We start from the raw sequence: 20,403 nt of genomic DNA on the forward strand, positions 1-20,403 counted from the left end.
AAACAGATTTGAAACAAAGCAACAGGAATGCTGAAATCCCAGAACACTAAAGTTGCTGTCTGTGAAACCAAAACAGATGACTGAAAGTCTTAAAGCCCCTTTGTGAGTTCATCGCTAGGAGTGATAGCTTGCACGTTGTATGAAGTCATTGATCAGAGCACAGTTGAAAATCATTCGATGAGTAACCATCTTCACTTTGCCCATTGCGACTTTTTAAAGTTTTTATACTGTACAAGATGACACGATGAAGGTCACAGGCCAAAACATGTTAGTTAGGTAATAAAGCTGTTCTTTATACTAAAAGTGGAGCTTGTAGTATAAAGCTTTGACCTCTGTAGTGTCCAGTTGCTACAATCGCCTATTGTGCCAACAGTGTGAGCACTCAGGGAGTTTAATATAGTATCAAATCAGATTTAAATACAAATTACTTTCACTGTTGGGGTAAACTAATCACTGGCTGAGAAGCCTTTGCTCCCGTGACCTCATCCCAGCTTTTGCTTGTCACCACACTGTGGGAAAACTATTAAACTTTGCAGGCACTCACTTTTCTCCTGCTCTGCCATGGGAAAGCAACAGCATTTCATCATCCTGCAACCACACTACAATAAAGCTTGTGTTGTTTCTTTTCTTACTTCACCTCTCAGTTGACCACCTGAACTTTTGTGATTCCACAAAGCAAAAAAAAAGTCTCCTCTTTCAACTACTGAAAATATTTACAATATGTTTTCTGTGGTAAAGCAAAAAACTATATATCTTCAAAATGACCATTTTAGTGAGGGGGGAGAATGCACTTAGCCTACAGCATTACGGTTAAATCACCCTTTGTGCATTAAGGAATTCTCTCCGTCTCAGTGGTTGGGTCTTCCAGCCTCAGTACCTTCTGTTCCAGAGAGGTTTAAGCCTGGAGTCAGTCCACCACCTGACTGAAACACATATACATACATCAATACAGGAACACACAGCCACAAACACGCAACACATGGACAGCAGGCAGCAGGTTTTACAGATAACGTCTGGGACAGAGGCACTAGTGTTCTCTGGATCTCAGAGTGACTCCCCCTCCAACGGCCCGTTTCATATACCACCAGCACCTGCATCACTTATCAGCTCGAACAGCACTCACCTCTCCAGAGTAGAAACCCTTTGCAGCTATTCAGCTTCACACAAGCTGGGACGGCACCGTGGTGCAGAGGCCAACTCACAGTGCGGAGATTCCTGGTTTGGATCTCCTGGCTAGCTGTGGATGCTCTGTGTGGAGTTTGCATGTTCTCCCAGGGGCTCTCTGGCTTTCCTTCAGGTGCTTCGTCCTAGCCTGCATGCTGTACGGCACTCCACAAGTGCAGTTAAGAAAAGGGACAGATTGCTCAAATTCAGTCAGATTAAAACTACCTTTGTAATCTGCATTTTTAAAATGTCGGTTAGAAACAACTTTTAACGCCGGTTATGCCCTGCTAGCATGAGTGAAAAACGGAGGAGAGATATGCAGGGCAGAGGGGGAAAGTGAGGAGCATACGACTGGCTGGTTGCAAAAGTCTGGGCCCTAAGCTGCTTATCACTATGAAGAGAGTCAATTGCAATGCAATCACTTTTTAATAAACTTGAGAGAGAGCTGGCATATTGAAAGGCGTATTTAAATGGATGCCATGTGCTCTCATTTGTTTAGGACTTTGCTGTACTCTAACTAGCGTATCTTCATCTGTCTTAAAATCTGTCTGAGTCCATCTTTTATATATATATATATATATATATATATATATATATATATATATATATATATATATATATATATATAAAATATAATGCGTGTGTGTGTGTTTGTGCTAATATGCTTGTGTGAGCTTTTGTATGCAAAAGTCACACATGCATTTCTGCTGTGTGCACTTAATGGGTAAATGTGTTGACGTGGAAAACTTGCCAAAACAGATAAGAGATACCTTATCACCAAGCACACAGTGTGAGAGAGGCCTGACAATTTGACTTTTTATCACTTCATGCATTTAAACTTGCTGCATCACTTATGAACACTCTGTAGGCAGACTGGGCATATGTGGCGAAGTTATCATGAGATGCCCAGAATTCAGCAGAGAAATTACATCTCTCTGTGTCAGGAGAAAAATCAGCAATGTAAGATTTTCATGGAAAAGCTGATAAAGAATAAAATTCACATGCAGTGAAAGGGCATGGAAAGTGGCGTAAGTTCCTTGCCAGTGAGGTATAGCTATGTCAAAACATATTGAAACCCAGAGATCGAATCTGTGCTGCTTTTCGGATGATACCGAGCTCCAGTCACAATTGGTAGGGTATTAAACAGATGAGTCACGCTGGGGATCGGTTGCCGTTCAATTAACTGCAATGAAATATTTTCTACCCCAGCGCACTCGTATCTCTTTATCCAGGAAGAGAGTTCAAGACAGGATAGTCTCCGGAGATTCGGATACAAAGGAAGGATGACTCGAGATTCAAAAGAAAAAAGTTCCCTCAGACAGGCAACAAGAGGTAGCATATACCTCCCCTCTGACTCATGGGTAGTTGTCCTCCTCCCAGTCGCAGCTGTTCTCAGCGTCTCCCCATCCCTCACCCTTGGGACGCCACCAGCCTCACCGTTGGCCCAGAGACTGTTGTCACGGGAGACAAGCAGATATCTGAGCCAGTGGCTAGGTTGACTTACACCTACTCTGGCCAGGAGTTAATGAAGTGTGCACGCTGCTGGCGTTTCCTGGCAAACATATGTGCCTACACATTTATAATTGTGCACACAGGCACTCTAACAAACACACCAGTTCATTAAGCAGCTCTTACTGTCTTAGTTAATAAATGACAAAGACAGTATTATCAAACCTGTTTCCTTGTGGGTGCTTGAAAAGCTACACAAACACGCAGTCTTCTTCCTGTTCTCTCCGTCTCATGCTCAGGCACATGTAGGCGCTGTCATTTTCTCCTAATCATTACTCAGCATCCCAGGCGCATGTTCAAGAGCACCCCCTGGTGTGAAGAAAATGCAGGGCATCTTAAAAGTTACCACAACATATTTAGTTAGAGAAGTTTCTTTCTTGCTTTGAAGTAGTCCAGGGCTGATGTCTGTTAGAAAGTTGTAGCAGGTGGATGTGCCCATGAATGCAGCTTGCCAGTGAACACAGTTGTTAGTTTGAGCTGTCCTCTGAATGCTTTAGACGGCGTTATCTGAACTAATAGGCGTCCTCTTTCCATGGCTCTTTTCCTGGCCTTCCCTCCCCTCTTGTTTGCTTTATTAGATGGACAAGAAGTAACAAAATGTGTGTGTGTTATCAAGGATTTCATCAGGTCTCAAGTATTATTTCATTTCACAAGAAACTAAGACCATGTCCTGCTTATGTCATAGACTATGGCTCTGCTCACACCATGTACTGAGATGCGTTTTGCAGTGATCCGATCACAAATGAGCAGCTCTAAGTGTCGATGAAGAGTCTCAGTACTTCACACTTGATTTTTTAAATTTGTCTCGGGCCACATGGTATGTTTATCTGATTGCAACCAAATACTACTCAGAATTTAGATTACAAAAGAGATTACAAGCGTTTTTCAACAGCTGTCCACTTATTCGTCGGATTACCCACGATGCATGTTGATGTCAGACCTGACCTGAGTTTAATTTTATTGAAGCTGTAGTCCATTGAGATGCCATTGACTCTGCACTTCAGTTAAAGATCTGCGAGTCTCATCCACCACTTGCGATAAGCCATTCCACTTCAAGGTAGTGTCTAAGCAGTAAAATCGGTTTGCCATGCTTCATTGAGTCCAGCTACAGCAATAAGCTTTACTTGAACGTTCTCAGCATATCCAGTTTGATAAATATGTATTTAACCATCACTTTGCAATGCTAAGCTGTCACATTCTCTGCTCTTCCATAACCGTTTTCACATCACATCCACTTTACCACACCGCTGCTACTTTTCCCAGCGCTGACAGCCACATACACACGAGACCAAATGTCTGTAACTCATATCTTTTGGCCGACTGCCTGTCAGGTTGGCAGGCCTGTCTGTTTATATGGCTTCAGCAGAGTGGAAAGTCTGGAAAGGCCAGAGTATCTGACTACGTACACTCAAATGCACACGACATCCACAGCGTCTGTATCTGTGCATACCTACGTGCATATATCTTAATTGAAAGAGAAAATTGTGATCGGGGCGCGCGCCGCGGAAGTTTGAGTATCTGCTCGTTTGAGCTGAGACAGATGTTGTGGTGGTCTTGGCTAAGAGCAATGGTCATTACTAGTGACACGGCAGCTGGGATATGCCTCATTAGGTGCGAGATAGCGATGGGAACAAGTGTGGGAGGGTTGAGGGGGAAAAAATGACAGAAAGGCAGAAAATGTAAAGAAAATAGAAAAATAACTTATATTATATTTCTAAATAGAGGAATCTATTTAGGAATATCTTTGTAAGTTGTAATATGTTTATGTCATATGCAGTGTTTAAATCCTCCACAATGGAGTGGACTGTTTTATATTCTTAATGGGAAGGATAGCCAGAGACATTTGGAAAACACTGCTGTTTATTTACTGTAGGGTGCAATATGACAGGCCCAGTGTCCCGTATGGACACCACAGCTATGGGTGAATGCGCTTCTGCACACAGAGGCTTTGTGGAGCACTCCTGATTTAACAAGTCACGTAAACAAAGGCAAAGGAAGAAAGAGGATTGTATTACACTAGAAGGGGAGCAACAAAAACAACACATGCATATGATAAAATTATGGGATAAAAATTTAAGTTCTAATAAGTCATGAATTCCAGCTAGATCGCAAGATTTTCTTTCAAATATAACAGCCCGTTGTTCTCTGCAGATTGGTGTCATCCTGACCTGAAAATGATATAATCAACCCCTTGAATCAAAACAACAGCCCACTCAGCCACAGGATTTTCAAGGGAAGGTTTTTGAGTCACTTTCTTCACAGAGCCTCTCTGATTGGTGGGTAGTTTCCTTGAGTCTTAAGCTACACTGGAAGTGGCGTTCCTCCTTATGGAAATAGTCTATCTGGCCCTTTCTCTGTATCAGAAATCATTTTGCATGTGTTGATTTGCCGGACAAGTTTTCGTTTTTCTGCCTCGTATCTGTAAAAAGTGAAACAGATACCCACACAGGAAGTCAGATATCCCCTGCATGCGAATGCTTGAATGCCTGCGTTTGTGTTCATATGAGTTAGTTTCGAGAAATGTTGCAGAGCTGCATTGCAAAGGGGTTTTATAATTCTTTGTCACTTACCTCCACGGAAACAGCTTATCTATCAGATCAGCAATCAGCGAGATTTCACTGTAGAAACTGGTTTATTTTCAGAAGGTCACCTCCAATGGCACTCGCATTAGCCCGTGACTGCAGCTTGGCAGTGTCAGTGTGCAGCTCTGGCTGTGGGTGGAGGACGGTAATGTGATAAGTGGAGGACATGGAATCAGCTGGTCTTAACAGAAAAGGTAAAAGTGATAGGAAAGCAAATGGAAAAACAAAATTTTAGTTTTGACAATAACTATTTGGACTGTTTAATTTAATTTCCAGTACCGTGTAAAAGTCTTTAGCATCCTATTTATTTCTTTTTATTTTGCTAGGAAAATGGGAAGTAGTCTATAGAATGGTACAGTTTGTACTTAACAGCCTGAACTCTCTTAGACAAGCTTTCTTGTAAATTCTTTAAGTAGGCTTCAGGAATAGTTCTCCAGGCTTCTTGAAGGACATTCAAAGCTCTTACTTGAATATATGGGTGCTTTTTGTCCTGTTCATTGTCAAGATGATCCCATATTGCTTCAGTAATCTTGAGGTCCATGCTTAAGGCTAGTCTAGGACTGAGAGTGTTCCAGTGTATGTTTTTGTTTCCAGGTATGCTTCTACTTCATTCGCAGTGTGTTTGGTATTACTGTCATGCTGTCAGATCTGGAACAATATTCAAGAGTAAATGATGTGATAGTGACAGGACTGGAAACCAAGCATCAGACATACGCACGGGTAGCAGCAGCAGAGAGAGGGGAGCCACCCGAGCAAGAGCTACGCTCTTTGGAAGAGCAGGTAATGGCCTTCTTTAAAAGCAAAGGTATAGAAATGGACAGTAAAAATATTGAGGGTATTGATCAAATACCTGCCATTATCATTCGTTTTGTTAATAGAAAACAGAAAAAAGAACTGCTCAAGCAAGGAAGAAAGCTAAAAGGTACAAATGTTTATTTAAATGAACACCTAATCAAGAAAAATGCAGACATTGCAAGACAAGCAAGAATATTAAGAAAACAGAAGAAAATACAGTCAACTTGGACGTCAGACTGTAAAATATTCATTAAGTTAAATGGAACACCATAGCAGGCTAAGGTTCTAGTCATCAAAGAGATGACGGAACTAGAAAAATATAACCGATAAATGCAAAGCAGTGCTAAATATGATGTGACCGTCCAAGTGCACAACCAACGCAGATGTCTGACAATTTTCAACTAACAACTCATATAGATATTGAAAATAAGACATTGATGTATGACAGCAACATAGATCCTGATTGTAATTTCTTTAACAATAAGACAAATGAATGCAATTATTATACAAATGAGCAACTTAAAAAAGAATTCAAGGTAGAACAGGGTATAACAATGGTTCACTTTAATAGTCGAAGCTTATATGCAAACTTTCAATCCATCAAAGACTACATAACACAGTTTGAACAGCCATTCAATGTGATAGCCATATCGGAGACCTGGATAACTCCTGGAAAAGAAGAAGACTTTAAAATAAATGGATATGAATTCCTTCATGTAGACAGGATCAACAAGAAAGGAGGTGGGGTGGCACTTTACATTGATAAAAACCTAAAGTACAAAAGAATGGGAAGAATGACAACTGTTATTGATGGAGTGATGGAATGTTTATCAGTGGAAATAATTATAGAAAAAAGGAAAAACCTAATTGTCAGTTGTGTATATATAGAACACCAGGATCTAAGATTGAGATATTTAAGGATAATATGGAGGACTTATTTACAAATATAAATCAGAAAAGAATGTTTATTTGTGGGGACTTTAATATTGACTTATTGAATCCAAATCATAATAAGAGTACAGAAGAATTTATTGATTCCATGTACAGCATCGGTTTATTTCCACTGATAACAAGACCGACCAGAATAACATCTCATTGTGCAACTCTATTAGATAATATATTTACAAATATAATAGAAGGAAAGATAAAAAGTGGGCTGTTAATCAATGATATAAGTGACCATTTACCAGTCTTTGCATCGTATAATTGCCATTATAAAGTGAACAACGATGGACATAAGATTATTTACAAAAGAATAAGAACAGAGAAGACCTTAAATTGTCTTAGAAATGAACTTTTAAAGCAAGATTGGAATATTGTATATGAACAAACAGAAGTTAATAAAGCTTACGAAGGATTTTTAAGAACATTTAACACATTACTTGATAAAAACTGCCCAGTAATTGAAATCAATAGGAAACACAACTATGCAGGAAGACCATGGATGACAAAAGGACTACAAAATGCCAGCAAAAAAAAGAATACCTTATATCGAGAATTCATAAAAAAGAGAACAATAGAAACTGAAATGAAGTATAAAACTTACAAAAATAAATTAACTAATATAATGAGATCCTGTAAAAGAGAGTATTACATTAAAAGGTTAGAACACAATAAAGATAACACAAGAGATATATGGAATGTATTAAACAGAATAATCAAAAATGAATCAAGGAATAATGATTACCCTGGGTACTTTATAGAAGGGACAAGAAGTATTAATAACATGGAGGAGATAGTAAATGGCTTTAATGAATTCTTCGTAAACATAGGGCCAAAACTGGCAGAAGAAATAAAGGTTGATGGAATAGAAAGGGACACTGGTGAAAATATTGAAAGGAATAGTAGCTCAATGTTTTTAAGAGCAGTGGAAGAGAAAGAGATTTATGACATGGTTAGAGGACTTAAGAACAAAACCAGTACAGACTGGAATGATATTGATATGGTAACAGTAAAGACAGTTATTGATGGTATCGTAAAACCATTAAAATATATATTCAACTTGTCGTTTCAAAAAGGAGTTTTTCCACAAAAAATGAAAGTTGCTAAAGTTATTCCCATTTACAAAACCGGTGAAAGACATCATTTTACAAACTATAGACCAGTGTCAATACTCTCCCAGTTCTCTAAGATACTGGAAAAACTCTTCATAAAAAGATTTGACAGTTTTGTGGAAAAATATGAATTAATGACAGATAGTCAGTATGGGTTCAGAAACAACAGATCAACAGCTTTGGCACTGATAGATTTAATGGAAAAGATAACGGAATGTATGGATAATAAGAGGTATGCGCTCGGAGTTTTCTTAGATCTAAAGAAGGCGTTTGATACTGTTAATCATGAAATTCTATTAAAAAAACTGGAAAAGTACGGGTTTAGGGGAGTGGTTTTGGAATGGTTAAAAAGCTATGTAGGGAATAGGCAACAATATGTACAAATAAATGAATATAAATCTAATTTGATGGATATAGCTTGTGGAGTACCTCAAGGTTCAGTACTGGGTCCAAAAATGTTTATTATGTACTTAAATGATATCTGCAGAGTATCGGAGATTTTAAAGTTTGTAATATTTGCAGATGACACAAATATACTGTGTTCAGGTGGGGAATTGCCACAGGTTTTGGAAATGATCACACAGGAATTAACGATATTAAAGAAGTGGTTTGATATAAATAAATTATCATTGAATCTCGATAAAACCAAATTTATGTTGTTTGGAAACCAAAAGAAAAACATCAAAGTAGAAATATGTGTTGACAATGTATATTTAGAAAGAGTAAATGAAATAAAATTTCTTGGGGTGATCATTGACCACAAGCTCTGTTGGAAGCCACACATTACTTATGTTCGGGGGAAATTGGCACGGGGCATTGCCGTCCTGGGAAAAGCAAAGCATATGTTGGATCAGAAAGCACTGCACATTTTATACTGTGCTTTACTACTGCCATATATGAGCTACTGTGTAGAGGTCTGGGGAAACACATACAAAAGTAACACACAAACAATAACTATAATACAGAAAAGGGCCATTAGATTAATAAATAATGTAGGGTACAGGGACCATACAAATGCACTCTTTGTCAAAATGCAAGCTATTAAATTCCAAGACTTGGTGAAGCTTAAAACAGCGCAAATAATGTATAAAGTCAGAAATAAATTGCTTCCCAAAGAAATCTGTAAATTGTTCATAGAAAGAGAAGGTGGGTATAACTTAAGAGGGAAATGGAATTTAAAAATACAAAGTGCTAGAACAACTTTAAGAACTATGTCAATCTCAATTGCAGGAGTTAAATTATGGAACAGTCTAACAGAAGAAATAAAAGACAGTCAAAACATAAAACAGTTTAAAGTAAAATATAAAAACCTAATTTTAAATAAGTATAAGAATGAAGAAAACGGGGTTAACCCAGGATGGTAATGTTGCTGGTAATGGTGTTGCGGTTCTTTTTTGGTTGTTTTTTTGTTTTTTTGTTTTGTTTTGGTTTGTTGTTTTTCCATAACTTGTGTATCTGCAAATATACACATTCTGTATTTTTCATATGAAAGAAACTATACTGTGGTGGGGCTTGCTAATTTCTTGTTTTTGATTTATGTATGTTATGTTTTGTTTTACTTCATATGTTTATATGTTTCATATGTTGTTTGTTTAATTTAAGACAAAAAAAAATTAAATGAATGAGAGGTAAAACTTGAGGGGGTAGGGAAAAATAAGTAAATACTTCAGCCTACTCCTTTTCAAACAAATAATGGAATGATATTTTGTAATGATTGTGAAGGCACATGTTTGAAATGTTTGAAATAAAAATGAACTGAACTGAACTGAACTGAAAAAAAATGAAGCCATTCTGAATCAGATGTATTCTAGATAGCATTGCTGTCTGGTGGATCAAATCTGATGGTGCTTTTCTGCTTTGATAATTCCATCAGTTTATACAATACCTCCAAGACCACTAGTTGAAACCACGACAGAGCCTCCACCTGCCACTTCTTTTTTTGGCCTCCTAAAATACACTTTTATGTCTGTCAGACTTGTTTTTGGTATTTGTCATCTAAAGAAATGGAAAGTGTTTTGAGACAGGTTGCTAATAACAAAGTGCCTGAAGATGCTATTTAAATTTGGTTCTTTGCTAAGATGTCTGTCATGTGTAGACAAAACACTGGTTTATTCCTTTAGCATGGTGCCGTTTTTATGCTTGAATGATTGATAGGTCAATGTTAAGTGACTTAAAAATATTCCTTTCAACATGGTCAGGTACAAAGGCTGGACTGAGCATGAATGAAGAAGCAGCCAAAGTCTAAAAAATAACTTTGAAAGACCAGTCTCGGTCTTTGGGAGCAAACTGTAAACAGATGAAGAATGGCTTTTGAACTGTGCTGTATATCAATACGTTCATATTTCAGGTCACTGCCACGGTAAAAAAAAAAAAAAAAAGAAGAAGAGAGAGAGTTAGCCATAGCTAGTTGCCTACCAGATCTCTATCAGTACATTTAATTTAAAACCAAAAGGTTAAAACTCTAACAGGATGACATAAGGGGTAAAGTAAAATAAATAAAATCACAAAATACATTAGGATTCAGACTTAATGTTCAGAATTTGTGCAAAAGAAGAAGAAAAAATGAAATAAATGAACCCAGGAGATGTCGAGGTAAAACATTTGTCTTGCCAGTGGCTGAATGAGAAGTCAGAGGAATTCATGCATGTGTGTGCAAAATTTTATATTAGGCCAACTGGCTAACAGATGACACAGCACTGTTATCCCTCACCACTAGCATGGTTAAAAATTTAAAGTGGGTCATAATCATTACACCCTGAAGGCAGTGTTTATTCAAACAAGGATTTTTTTTGTCTCTGTAATAGTCTTAATGACTTGTTAAAATGGATATTATTACAACATTAGGAGCCCGACTTACTGTAATCATATTTAAACGAGATCCTCTGTGTATGCATGGCTCAGTTCCACATGAAGGATTAACTGATATTCTAACTCTGATAAGTTTTACATAATAAAAATGCTTTCAGATACTCGACAGTGGACCAGAGCGGTTACGTGCATCACCAGTCATGTCTTTAGGGCATTTCTACATGAACCCTACTTTTATTGCACACAACAGGGCTTTGTATCTAACTGCGTAGTTATGGGATAGTAATAGTAGGGGAGAGTGGGAGTGTGCACAGGGATACATTCCTCCATAAATACGTGACGGCGAGAAAGTAACTGCAGTAACAGTGGGACGCCCCTGCTCCTTGTAAGACCTGGTGTTCATGCACAAGTGCTTCGTGTTGTCTTTCAACTGAGAGGGCCATCATTTAGTCAACATGGCAGCTGTGAAAGAGAGAATTACACTCTTGAGCCACTGGAGTGAGAAGCAATTGACTTGAATATCCCCTGTGACATTCTTAAAGAAGCAGGTCATTTTTTTGGGGTCTGGAAAGCTGTCAGTAAAGGAGCGCAGGATGTAATTGTTGGTTTGGAGGAGCTGCTTTAATTATGTGTTTGGTTTAGCCGAACTGACCTGGTGGTTGCTTGGGATGATGTATGTGTCATTGTCCTGACTGAGGAATTTTTCACACACGAACACTGATGTTACTGAGATGGCTAAGCTTGCAACAAAGCTAGTTTTAGTAAAGCAACTTAGTGCTCATTTTGTCATTGCCAGCCAATAAAGGCTTTTAAATAACATTTTACTGCAAAGTTAAAACAGCAGGCTGCATTGACTCACTGTTTTTCCTACTTATCTGCAGTCACACTGGATGAAAATACTTCATTTGCACATGTCTTTTGACACTTTGACTCAATGATTTCCCTGTCTACTGGTCGGCTAATTCTGACTTTTACAGTGAAGCATCTGGGCACATGGGTGGGTGAAAGCAGACAGAAAGTGGGTGGAAGAAGCCTCGTCTCCATATGTTAGACATTAGAGGTCAGCTGCCGCATGTTTGTTCGTGCGCTCGGCCTGGCAGTTTCAGTTACACGGCCCACAAGCTACGCTATTGATCCCCTCACGTCTTCTGTTAAGGTACATCAACTTTTGCCTTCCTCTCTTACATTTAGATCCGGTCACTTACATCAGCAGCTGCAAAGAAATGACATTGGATGTATGTCTTCCCTATCCCCCTGCTTTAAAAAAAACAACAACAAAAAAACCCAGACACACACACACGTATGAAGCCAGCGAACATATTTGCACAAAATATTGTGTTGCTGTACAGAAGCTGAAGATCAGGAGCCAGCGTGAGCCTCTGGTGTCTCCTGAGAACTTCCCAGTTGGAATCAACACTGCCTGCAGGAGTGATGCTTGTCTTATTCTGTTTTGCTGATCAGATAACTCGATCACATATTAGCTCGCTGCCACAGCCTGAGAGACGTTTGGATGTGGCTCAGAAATAGGTTATGACACATTTGGATGCATGCTAGCGTCTAGTGGGCCCCTCAACAGGGACGGAGAGCTAAACAAGAGACAGCCTGCAGACAAAGTCTTGATAAAGAACAGACTCTGTCTGTGAGAGCATGCATATGTGTTTGTGTGTCACAGGCTGTTTGACACCTCTCTCAGTGTCCAGTTTTAAAAAGATTTCTTGATGCTTCTTGTCAGTATCTTCTTTTGTAGTGGTCTTTATACCATTTGCTTTACACAGTCTGTGACCAATGCATGGCAGCAACAGTAGAGCTTTTAGCTCAGGGGTGAGGATCTAGTCACTCTCTGTCCTGGAATGCAGTTGACTTTCTAAATCCCCACCAGTCTATCCTGGGGCTGTGGGGCAGGGCCTATCTCAAGCCCCCTTTTCCATGTGAGCCATGTCTGGAATCTCTAAGCAAGCAGTTGGCTGAGTCCCCCGGCCTCGCTTTTTCACGGGCACTGAGCGCATTGATCTCAGAGCGCGATGGAAGAAGAAATTGCAGATGAAGACAGAGATTGCTCACTTGAGGAAGGTAATGAGCTTTGTGACATGAAACCAGCAAATGAATTCACATCCTTTAGAGGGTTTGAGTGTGTTTTGTCTGCTGAGTGTAATTTGGTTAGCAGTGGGGGAAACTGTGTTTGGGAGTTAAAAATAGAAATTGGAAATACATGAGAGGTCTTGCTGCTCTGAACTTGAGCAGGGTGGGGGTGTGGGTGCGCTGGTGACGGGCTCTGAGCGTGACGCACCACCGCACGATAATTATGAAAAAATTAAGCCTGCCTTTTGTGCTTAGTGATGAAAGCAGTTTTATGCTTTGCAGATCTGCAGGTTAGAGCAAAACAGACACAACTCTAGATTGAAAGAAAGGTGGAAAGAATGTAGTAGATGCTGGAAGAAAACAAGCACTTTTTAAAAAAAATACAAATTACTCCAATAGTTAAATCTCCGAAACTAGTTTAGTCCAAACATGTCTGAGAAGAAAACGAGAAATTGCCTTTTCATCTGTGGCTCACGCTTTCAAAGAAAAAGACAAGAAAAGCTGCGTTAAGCAACCCGCAAAATAGTGGCAAATCACTCGAAATTTCCTCCTTCAGCTGTTGAAGAGCTGAACTCTGTAAGAGGTCCTTTATTTTCCGTCATCACCCTCTGAAAGGTACACATTACAGCTCCAGCTACCTGTCTACAAAACAAGGCAGCAGATCAGCTTGCTTTATTGCTTTCCCCCCTCTTTTCCACAGTTGAAGAACCGCCTCCTTCATTCTCTTCTCTTCTCTTCTCTTCTCTTCGTGCAATGATTGATTTAAGACATCATAACAACAGTACAGGGCTGTGTTTACCTCAGTTCCACACCACATAAAATATGTGTGTTCTGCGTATTTTTAACATGTGATAAAAGGGTAAAAAAAAATGTTCCTGAAGGGACATAAAAGGTTGAAAAATGGCTGGAGGGCTGCTTGCTTTTCTTTAATTCTGTGAACACATGGAATATTTGGGAGCTCCACATGTGCAGGTAGCTCCTCTGATATTTATTTATTTATTTATTTTCATTCCTGAAAAAGTTGAAATGATTGCACCTGGCAGCTTCTGTTTACTCCCCCAGTTTCATGAGGCACTTGATGCATAAACAGATGCTCTGGATATCGTCTCCGAGTTTCTCCATTTGTGCCTCCTTCTGTTACTGGGTTTCCTTGTGTTTCGTAACGGAAAGAAACCTGAACAGCTGTTTCAATTTAGCGTTTTCATCTTCAGTGTTGTGTCTGTCACGTTCAATCCAGGATTTATTGCAGAAATTTAAAACTGCATGAATATGTAATGAAGTGTGTACCAGTGTTTGCATATGAGTGTTGCTAACAGTCATTCAAATATGCATAAAATGTTTGTTCTTCATATTCACACACAGACTTTGTTATACCAAGAAGAGAGAATATTATTTATTTCCTTTTCACAAAGTTACAGATGGCTGATTTGCACTGACATGCCCTACTTTTGACTTATGGAAGAATGACATGCATGCACACACACGCTCTTGATGTCGAAACGTGAGTGCGTCACATTTGACCCCTTTTCTCTTTGTGTGTGTGTTTGTGTGTGTGTGTGTGTGTGTCCCTTCCTCAGAACAAACCAAAAGCAACCTAAAGGTAACGTCCCCAGAGGACGCTGAGCACATAAGCCGCAGACAGGCGTCCCCAAATGGGACTGCCCCTTCAAGCGGGGATGCCAAAGGCAGTCGCACAATCCCCCGAAGGCACACTTTAGGAGGAGCTCGCAGCACCAAGGAGATTCTGGCTATGCAGCCGCCAGATATGGACAAGAAGAGGGAGGCCTTTCTGGAGCATCTGAAGCAAAAATACCCCCACCATGCTTCGGCGATCATGGGTCACCAGGAAAGGCTGAGGGAACAGGTCAGTAGGCTGCAGAAAGATCATCGTGTGTTATGTTGTTCGACCAGGCGCACCTGGTTTGAACATAAAAAAATGAATAAATAAACAAAAACTAGACTTCTTGAGATTTCAAATGCTGGGAAGATCTAGTGTCCTGGGCCAAGGTGCCAGCCACAACTTGCCCAAGTTTGAACCCCCCACAGGTAACAGTGTTATGCATTGAGCCACTATACTTTCTTTCTATACTTTCTTATCTGTGGAATAAATAAGTGCATCAACAAGCATTTCAGATCCTATTTTTTAAAAAGAAATCTTCTCTCAACCTGATTTTGAGCTAAATTCATCTGTATGGTAGGTGCTGTTGCTTATGGCACACTTAACAGTTAAAGAACAAGACGTTTTCCTCTACTTCACAAACAGACAGCTTTACTGACTAAGTCCGTCTACACATACAAGGAATTGGGCTCTGTTTTTTTCATTGCTCTCAATGTACTTCACAGAATATTGAAACGGATAATCACAACATGTATAGCATTTATTTTGATACGTACACAGGTGCAATGCAGTGCAGAGTGAGAAGATGTTGGAATAAATTATATACATCATGACTTGACAGTAAATATTGTCAGTAATAATATAATATTTATTTGTGTACAGTGATGTATAGCTATGTACTTATCAATATAGTACATACAGGACATTTTAGCTGAACTAAAAGAAGATAATAATACTGTTTTTTAGAATTGCATTAATCAGACTGTATTTAATGTTGCGATTTAGTTCAGTTCATTACAGCACGACCATATTCAACATGATAGTGCAAGTTAGGTCACAAAGTAAATAACTAGTTTCCACAGAATTAGGTATAAGATATGAAAATGCCTTTATCCAGTCTTGGAATAGATAGTTTTCAGTTCCTTTATAAACTGCAGTTTTATCTGCACAACTCTTTCCTTCCTGTTTTGTTGCTGCAGGTTAGATGTGAAATGTGTCCAATAAATCTGCCTGTCACATTTCCCTCCCACAGCTGCTGTGGAGCAATGAGGTTGTATTTTTATGAAGGAGTTGGAGGGGAAAAAAAGCGGGTCAAACCAGCGGGTCATACTTTCCTGTTTTGGTATCCATTATTTAATTAACAGGTGTTAGTATTAAAATATGCGTTTGTGTGAAATATGCCTTTCCCACTGTTATGTGGGAACTTTTAAAGGTTATAAATTCTCCTTGTGCTTCACCTTTCTGAAGTCAGTAAGGACGTAAGCACAAAGGGAGTCTCTAGGTGGACATTTGGCTCACCTGATCTGGTTCGTTTGCTCAGGGTCAGAGGAGATAAAAGATGGAGGGGAGGCTAGCTGGCTTTGTAGCCAAAACAATCGAGGTAATAGTGAGACTGGCACAAAGCCACAGGGAGCTCCAGGAAATGGCACAAGGTATTGTGAAAGAAGAAAGAATTTTGTGTGTGTGTGTGCTGTTTTCGGGCCAGCCCACATGCAAAGCGATGCCTTTTCATGAGGTGCAGTTTCAATATTATAGCCTAATATCACTCGTCATGAATGATGGTATCGAATTTGCACAGGTTGATCAACCGGTTTGTTTGCTTTCTGAACACAGTGGGCTTGCACTGTGCACATGCATCGTTTTCTCCTTCGAATCAATCACCGATTCTCATTGGTGAGAAAAATGGAGGGGAGGGGGTAAGTGTATATTTGGTGGTTTTATCCTGCGCACGAGTGGGGATAAAAAGGAAGACTTCTGTTGTGAAGTTTAGATAGTCAGACAGGTAAGTTCGGCTCCCGGCTGGGTGGAGTCAGAGTTGCTATAGTGACTCGTGATGTCACAGCTGGAAGGGCTCAGTTTACTTGTAGGTGCCTGTCGGAGAGAGCTGGGATCCTGGCAGTGTGAGATCTCTGTGTGTGTGTGAGTGCAGGAGCGCTCTTAATGCTGTGCAGGCTATGGACCGGAAGGTTGTTTGGAAGCATGGCTCTCTGTACGTGAAGCCCACGGAAGAATAAGAATAAACTTTTTTTTCTTTTAAGTACAAAGGAATACATTTATCACAACGGAGACGAGAATCCAGTCAGAGGGGAGAAGAAGAAAAGGTAGGATACATCGGAAAATGTACTGGTTTCTTTTTTTCTAGACGTCCAGTGCCTTTTCACATGTTAGTGCGCGTGGAAGTACTACAAAGATGCATGGATTGTTGCTCTTATGAGCACACTGAAACGCCCTGGAGTTTCACTATTGCGCCAGAGGCAGCGCGCACCAGGCTGCTGTCAGGTGCTGCAAACTTCCAAGAGGCAAATGCAAAACTTGGTGCACGAGTTTTTTCCCCCCTTCTCTCCCAAGAATACAAATCGACGAAAAGTATTTAACCGCAACGACATATTTAATTGGGTCGACGCCTTGAGGTGTAAATTATCCAAAATGTGCAATCCCGTGTGCAGCATCCCCGTAATTTTTCCACTTATGTAGCTATAATTGCAAAGCAAATGATCCATTGTGAACGGACGTCTGGGGTTATACCTTAATAACGTGCTGCATCTTGCGTGATAATGATGGTGATGATGATTATATGACAGTATAGCTGTGATTGCTACGCGGCTGGTTCCTGTTGTTGTTGTTGCTGGTGAGTTGAGGTGAAGATTCATACCAGGCGTGTGAGATCTTGTGTGTCATCTTATATTTCTTTTGGCTGTGTGCTTATGCGTAAAAAGATCCGCAATTGGAGCTTGTTGAAAGTTGCTGTGTTTTCCCAAACTTTGTGGCTCGTGCTTTAATGTTTCATTTAATATTTTATGCACTAATACGAGTAGACTAAAGCTGTGGGCTTGTTTCCCTGATTAGGCTGCCAGGACAGTTCCGGTTTCTTTTTTATCTCTCAGGGTTTTGGAGAAGGTTATTTACTCAGAAAAAAATCAAGGCTGCTACTTGCCGCCTGTAAACATGCTGTTACATGGTAGGTTCTTTTGTTTTTTGATGAGCTTGTATAAAAAAAAATGTTATGGGTCATTCCGGAGTCACAGAGAGCTTACTGTCTTTATTTGTAGGTGACATGCAGTTACTCTGAAAATGTCAAGTTTTATGTCCTGTGAAGTTCTTCTCTCAGCTGCTGAAACACTGAACTGAGATGAGAGATCTGCTGGTGCTGACTGTCAGTTTGCAAAGCGTGACACCTTCAAATTGATTTTTTTTTTCTTTTGGAGAGAAACTGCATATGTGTTACTCAGACATGTGGGATGGGATTCGGGCGCTGATGGGTCTTGAATACATCGTGTCCAGGATGAAGATACAAGACGCTGTCAAAAAGCAGGCAGCTTTCGAGCACCAATGCCTGGAAAATAAATTCAACGCTGATAAATGAGAAAAAGATGAGTGAAGAATGCAGTTGGCATGATCCAATTCTGGATGTCAAGAATAATGCAATAACTCACTGCTAACAGAAGCAGCAGAAAATGAAAATAATGACAAGTTTATTGAAGTGTTTGTCATTCGGTGTCCTGAGGGGTGTAATTATTCAGATTTAAAGGAAAAAATAACTGCCAGAAAATGTGTCATCTTGCCACATTCTTGTGAAAGTGTGGGAAAAAAATAGACCTGCCACCGTTCTCACGCAGATTCAAACATGCCTACCATACAGGAAAAGCAACATCAGTGGCGATGCGTGCTTCAGAAGGAAGAAGCAGGTTTGAGTTACAAAGGCGGAGATGCTTCAAGGTCAACCAGAGGTTAGGAAGATGATATTGTGTCAGCCCGAAAAGTGATGACCCCAGTCTTTTAGGAATAATCACCAGATACCCTCACACATAGCTACAGACTGCTTGCCTTATGCTTATAAAAGGGGTCCCTTGATTCTTGATTCTTCTGTGATCTTTAAATCCGCAACAAAAGCAGAAGTGTTTTAATTTCCTCTGCTCTTCATTGGGTCTGCAAAAAACCTGGATTCCACCCAAGGGAGATGAGATAAGATCCCGTTGGCCTGACCGCCACCTATCCTCTCATCCCTCTCCCCCTGCCCAGGGGCTTAGACAAGCACAAACCGAGCTGCTCGACTGGTCACGAACACACACACACAATGAATTCCCTCCTTCCGCTTGTGTGCCAGTGTCTGTGTTTGATGAGCTGTGACTTGCCAGGCTCCGGGTTTCTCTCCAGAGTGGGGCGGCCATGTTAGGACAGCTGTCTGCAGCTGTGGGCATCATACAGACAGACAGACAGACTGAAAGGTCTGCACCCCCAAGCTGTGATAATCTGTTGGCCTATGTCTTATGAGGGCACATATTTCAAGATGGGAAGGAGATGCTCATAATGCAGTTCTCCTGCAACATGAACGGTCAGAGTGTGATCTGAACAGTTTGTTCTTTAATTAAAGAGAGTTTTTAAACAAGACTTTTTAAGGCACCCAAATATACCAAATATACAGGGTGCCATTGTCATGTTGTGTTCTGTGCAATTACCATAGGTATTGTATTTATGGCACACGTTTGGTAAAATGTGAATTATATGTATATGTTCACAATAATGTGTGAGTGATAGGGTAAAGTTTTCCAACCAGTCTCTGTCAGTCCACCAACCTGCGGTCACGATATTTGCGCAGGGGTACAACAGAAAGTTGCCTCACTATATATTACAACCAACAGTGGACTCTATCAGCTACCCAAACACAGGTCGCTGATGTAGTCATCCAGTCGGCCAACGCTGCAACACATGTGAAACATCATGCTATGTCTAAGCCTCTTTTTAATCCATTTGTCATGTATTGGTGTGAAGGTGGACCCGAATGCAGATTCTTTAGACCGGGGTAAATGAACAAAAATCAAGCTTTTATTCAGGTAAAGAAGAATAACTGCAATAGGCAGAAAACAACATCCATAAATTAAATGGGGAAAGACTCGCAGGCAGGTGTGCAGGAAAATAAACAGTAAGACGCAACAGTGATCTAAGACAGACCGAGGCTATAAATAAACACGTGAGGAAACCAGGGAGATGGGAAACGCCAGGGTAAGAGACGCAGCTGAAACAAATCCACAATGACGAGACAGGGCAAGCGAAACAAGATACTAAAAACAAAAGACTACCAAAATAAAAACATAAAAAATAGCAAAACTAATCCCTAAGCAAAATATTAACTGAAAACAATTCACTGATACCAAGAACTCAAGAGTAAAGACAGTGATCAAGAATAATCGATCTCAGAAGCCAATGGAGCATTAAATCATATAGAACAATTCAAAAGTCCAAAAGGGAAAAACCCCGAGTCCAAGGCATTGCAACATTTAGGCACATACTTTTCTCTGTGTGGCCCTGCTACACTCTTGCTCCCTGAAGCCAAGGTCAGCTAGATAAAACTGGCTTCAAACATGCATAGACTCCATGAGAGAGATGCGACCGTGATCAGAGAAAAGAGGAAAAAAACAGAAGAAGTAGCAGAACTAGTCTTGGGGGGAGTGTTGTTCCTGATTTTAAGTAATCTGCCCACACAAGAAAAGATCATTTGTCATTGTCCCTTCCGGCACAATAGTCGTGCAGTGACTGGGACATCACCATGCACACATTCAGGTGTTGCATGCTGAAA

General features: G+C 40.1%; 1 protein-coding gene and 1 long non-coding RNA gene across 18 annotated transcripts in view; one reads left to right on the top strand and one right to left on the bottom strand.

The window, feature by feature from the left end:
• Positions 1-5,371, bottom strand: part of LOC146567288 (uncharacterized) — a 7,320-nt gene extending 1,949 nt beyond the window's left edge. The window contains exons 1-4 of the long non-coding RNA XR_014893898.1: positions 5,244-5,371; positions 2,839-2,982; positions 1,124-1,319; positions 1-923 (exon numbers count right to left, since the gene is read on the bottom strand). The exon at positions 1-923 is cut by the window's left edge and continues 1,949 nt beyond it. This is a non-coding gene — a long non-coding RNA (uncharacterized LOC146567288). The remainder of the gene's footprint in view (positions 924-1,123; positions 1,320-2,838; positions 2,983-5,243) is intronic.
• The window catches only part of kiaa1217 (KIAA1217 ortholog), a 138,758-nt gene that overhangs the window by 73,510 nt on the left and 44,845 nt on the right, over positions 1-20,403 (top strand). For 15 of the 17 annotated variants that reach the window (XM_085287029.1, XM_085287031.1, XM_085287025.1 and 12 more), the window contains exon 2: positions 14,569-14,855. In XM_085287029.1, coding sequence (XP_085143155.1) covers positions 14,569-14,855 — 287 coding nt within the window. Of the gene's footprint in view, positions 1-12,861; positions 12,983-14,568; positions 14,856-16,697; positions 16,931-20,403 lie in introns of those variants that run through there. The other 2 variants (XM_085287030.1, XM_085287035.1) reach the window with 2 other exon arrangements.

This window comes from Mchenga conophoros, linkage group LG9 (assembly GCF_057382185.1).
Source record: "Mchenga conophoros isolate Kocher_MC1m ecotype Shallow Benthic linkage group LG9, M_conophoros_male_GT1.1, whole genome shotgun sequence".
NCBI classification, from domain to species: domain Eukaryota; kingdom Metazoa; phylum Chordata; class Actinopteri; order Cichliformes; family Cichlidae; genus Mchenga; species Mchenga conophoros.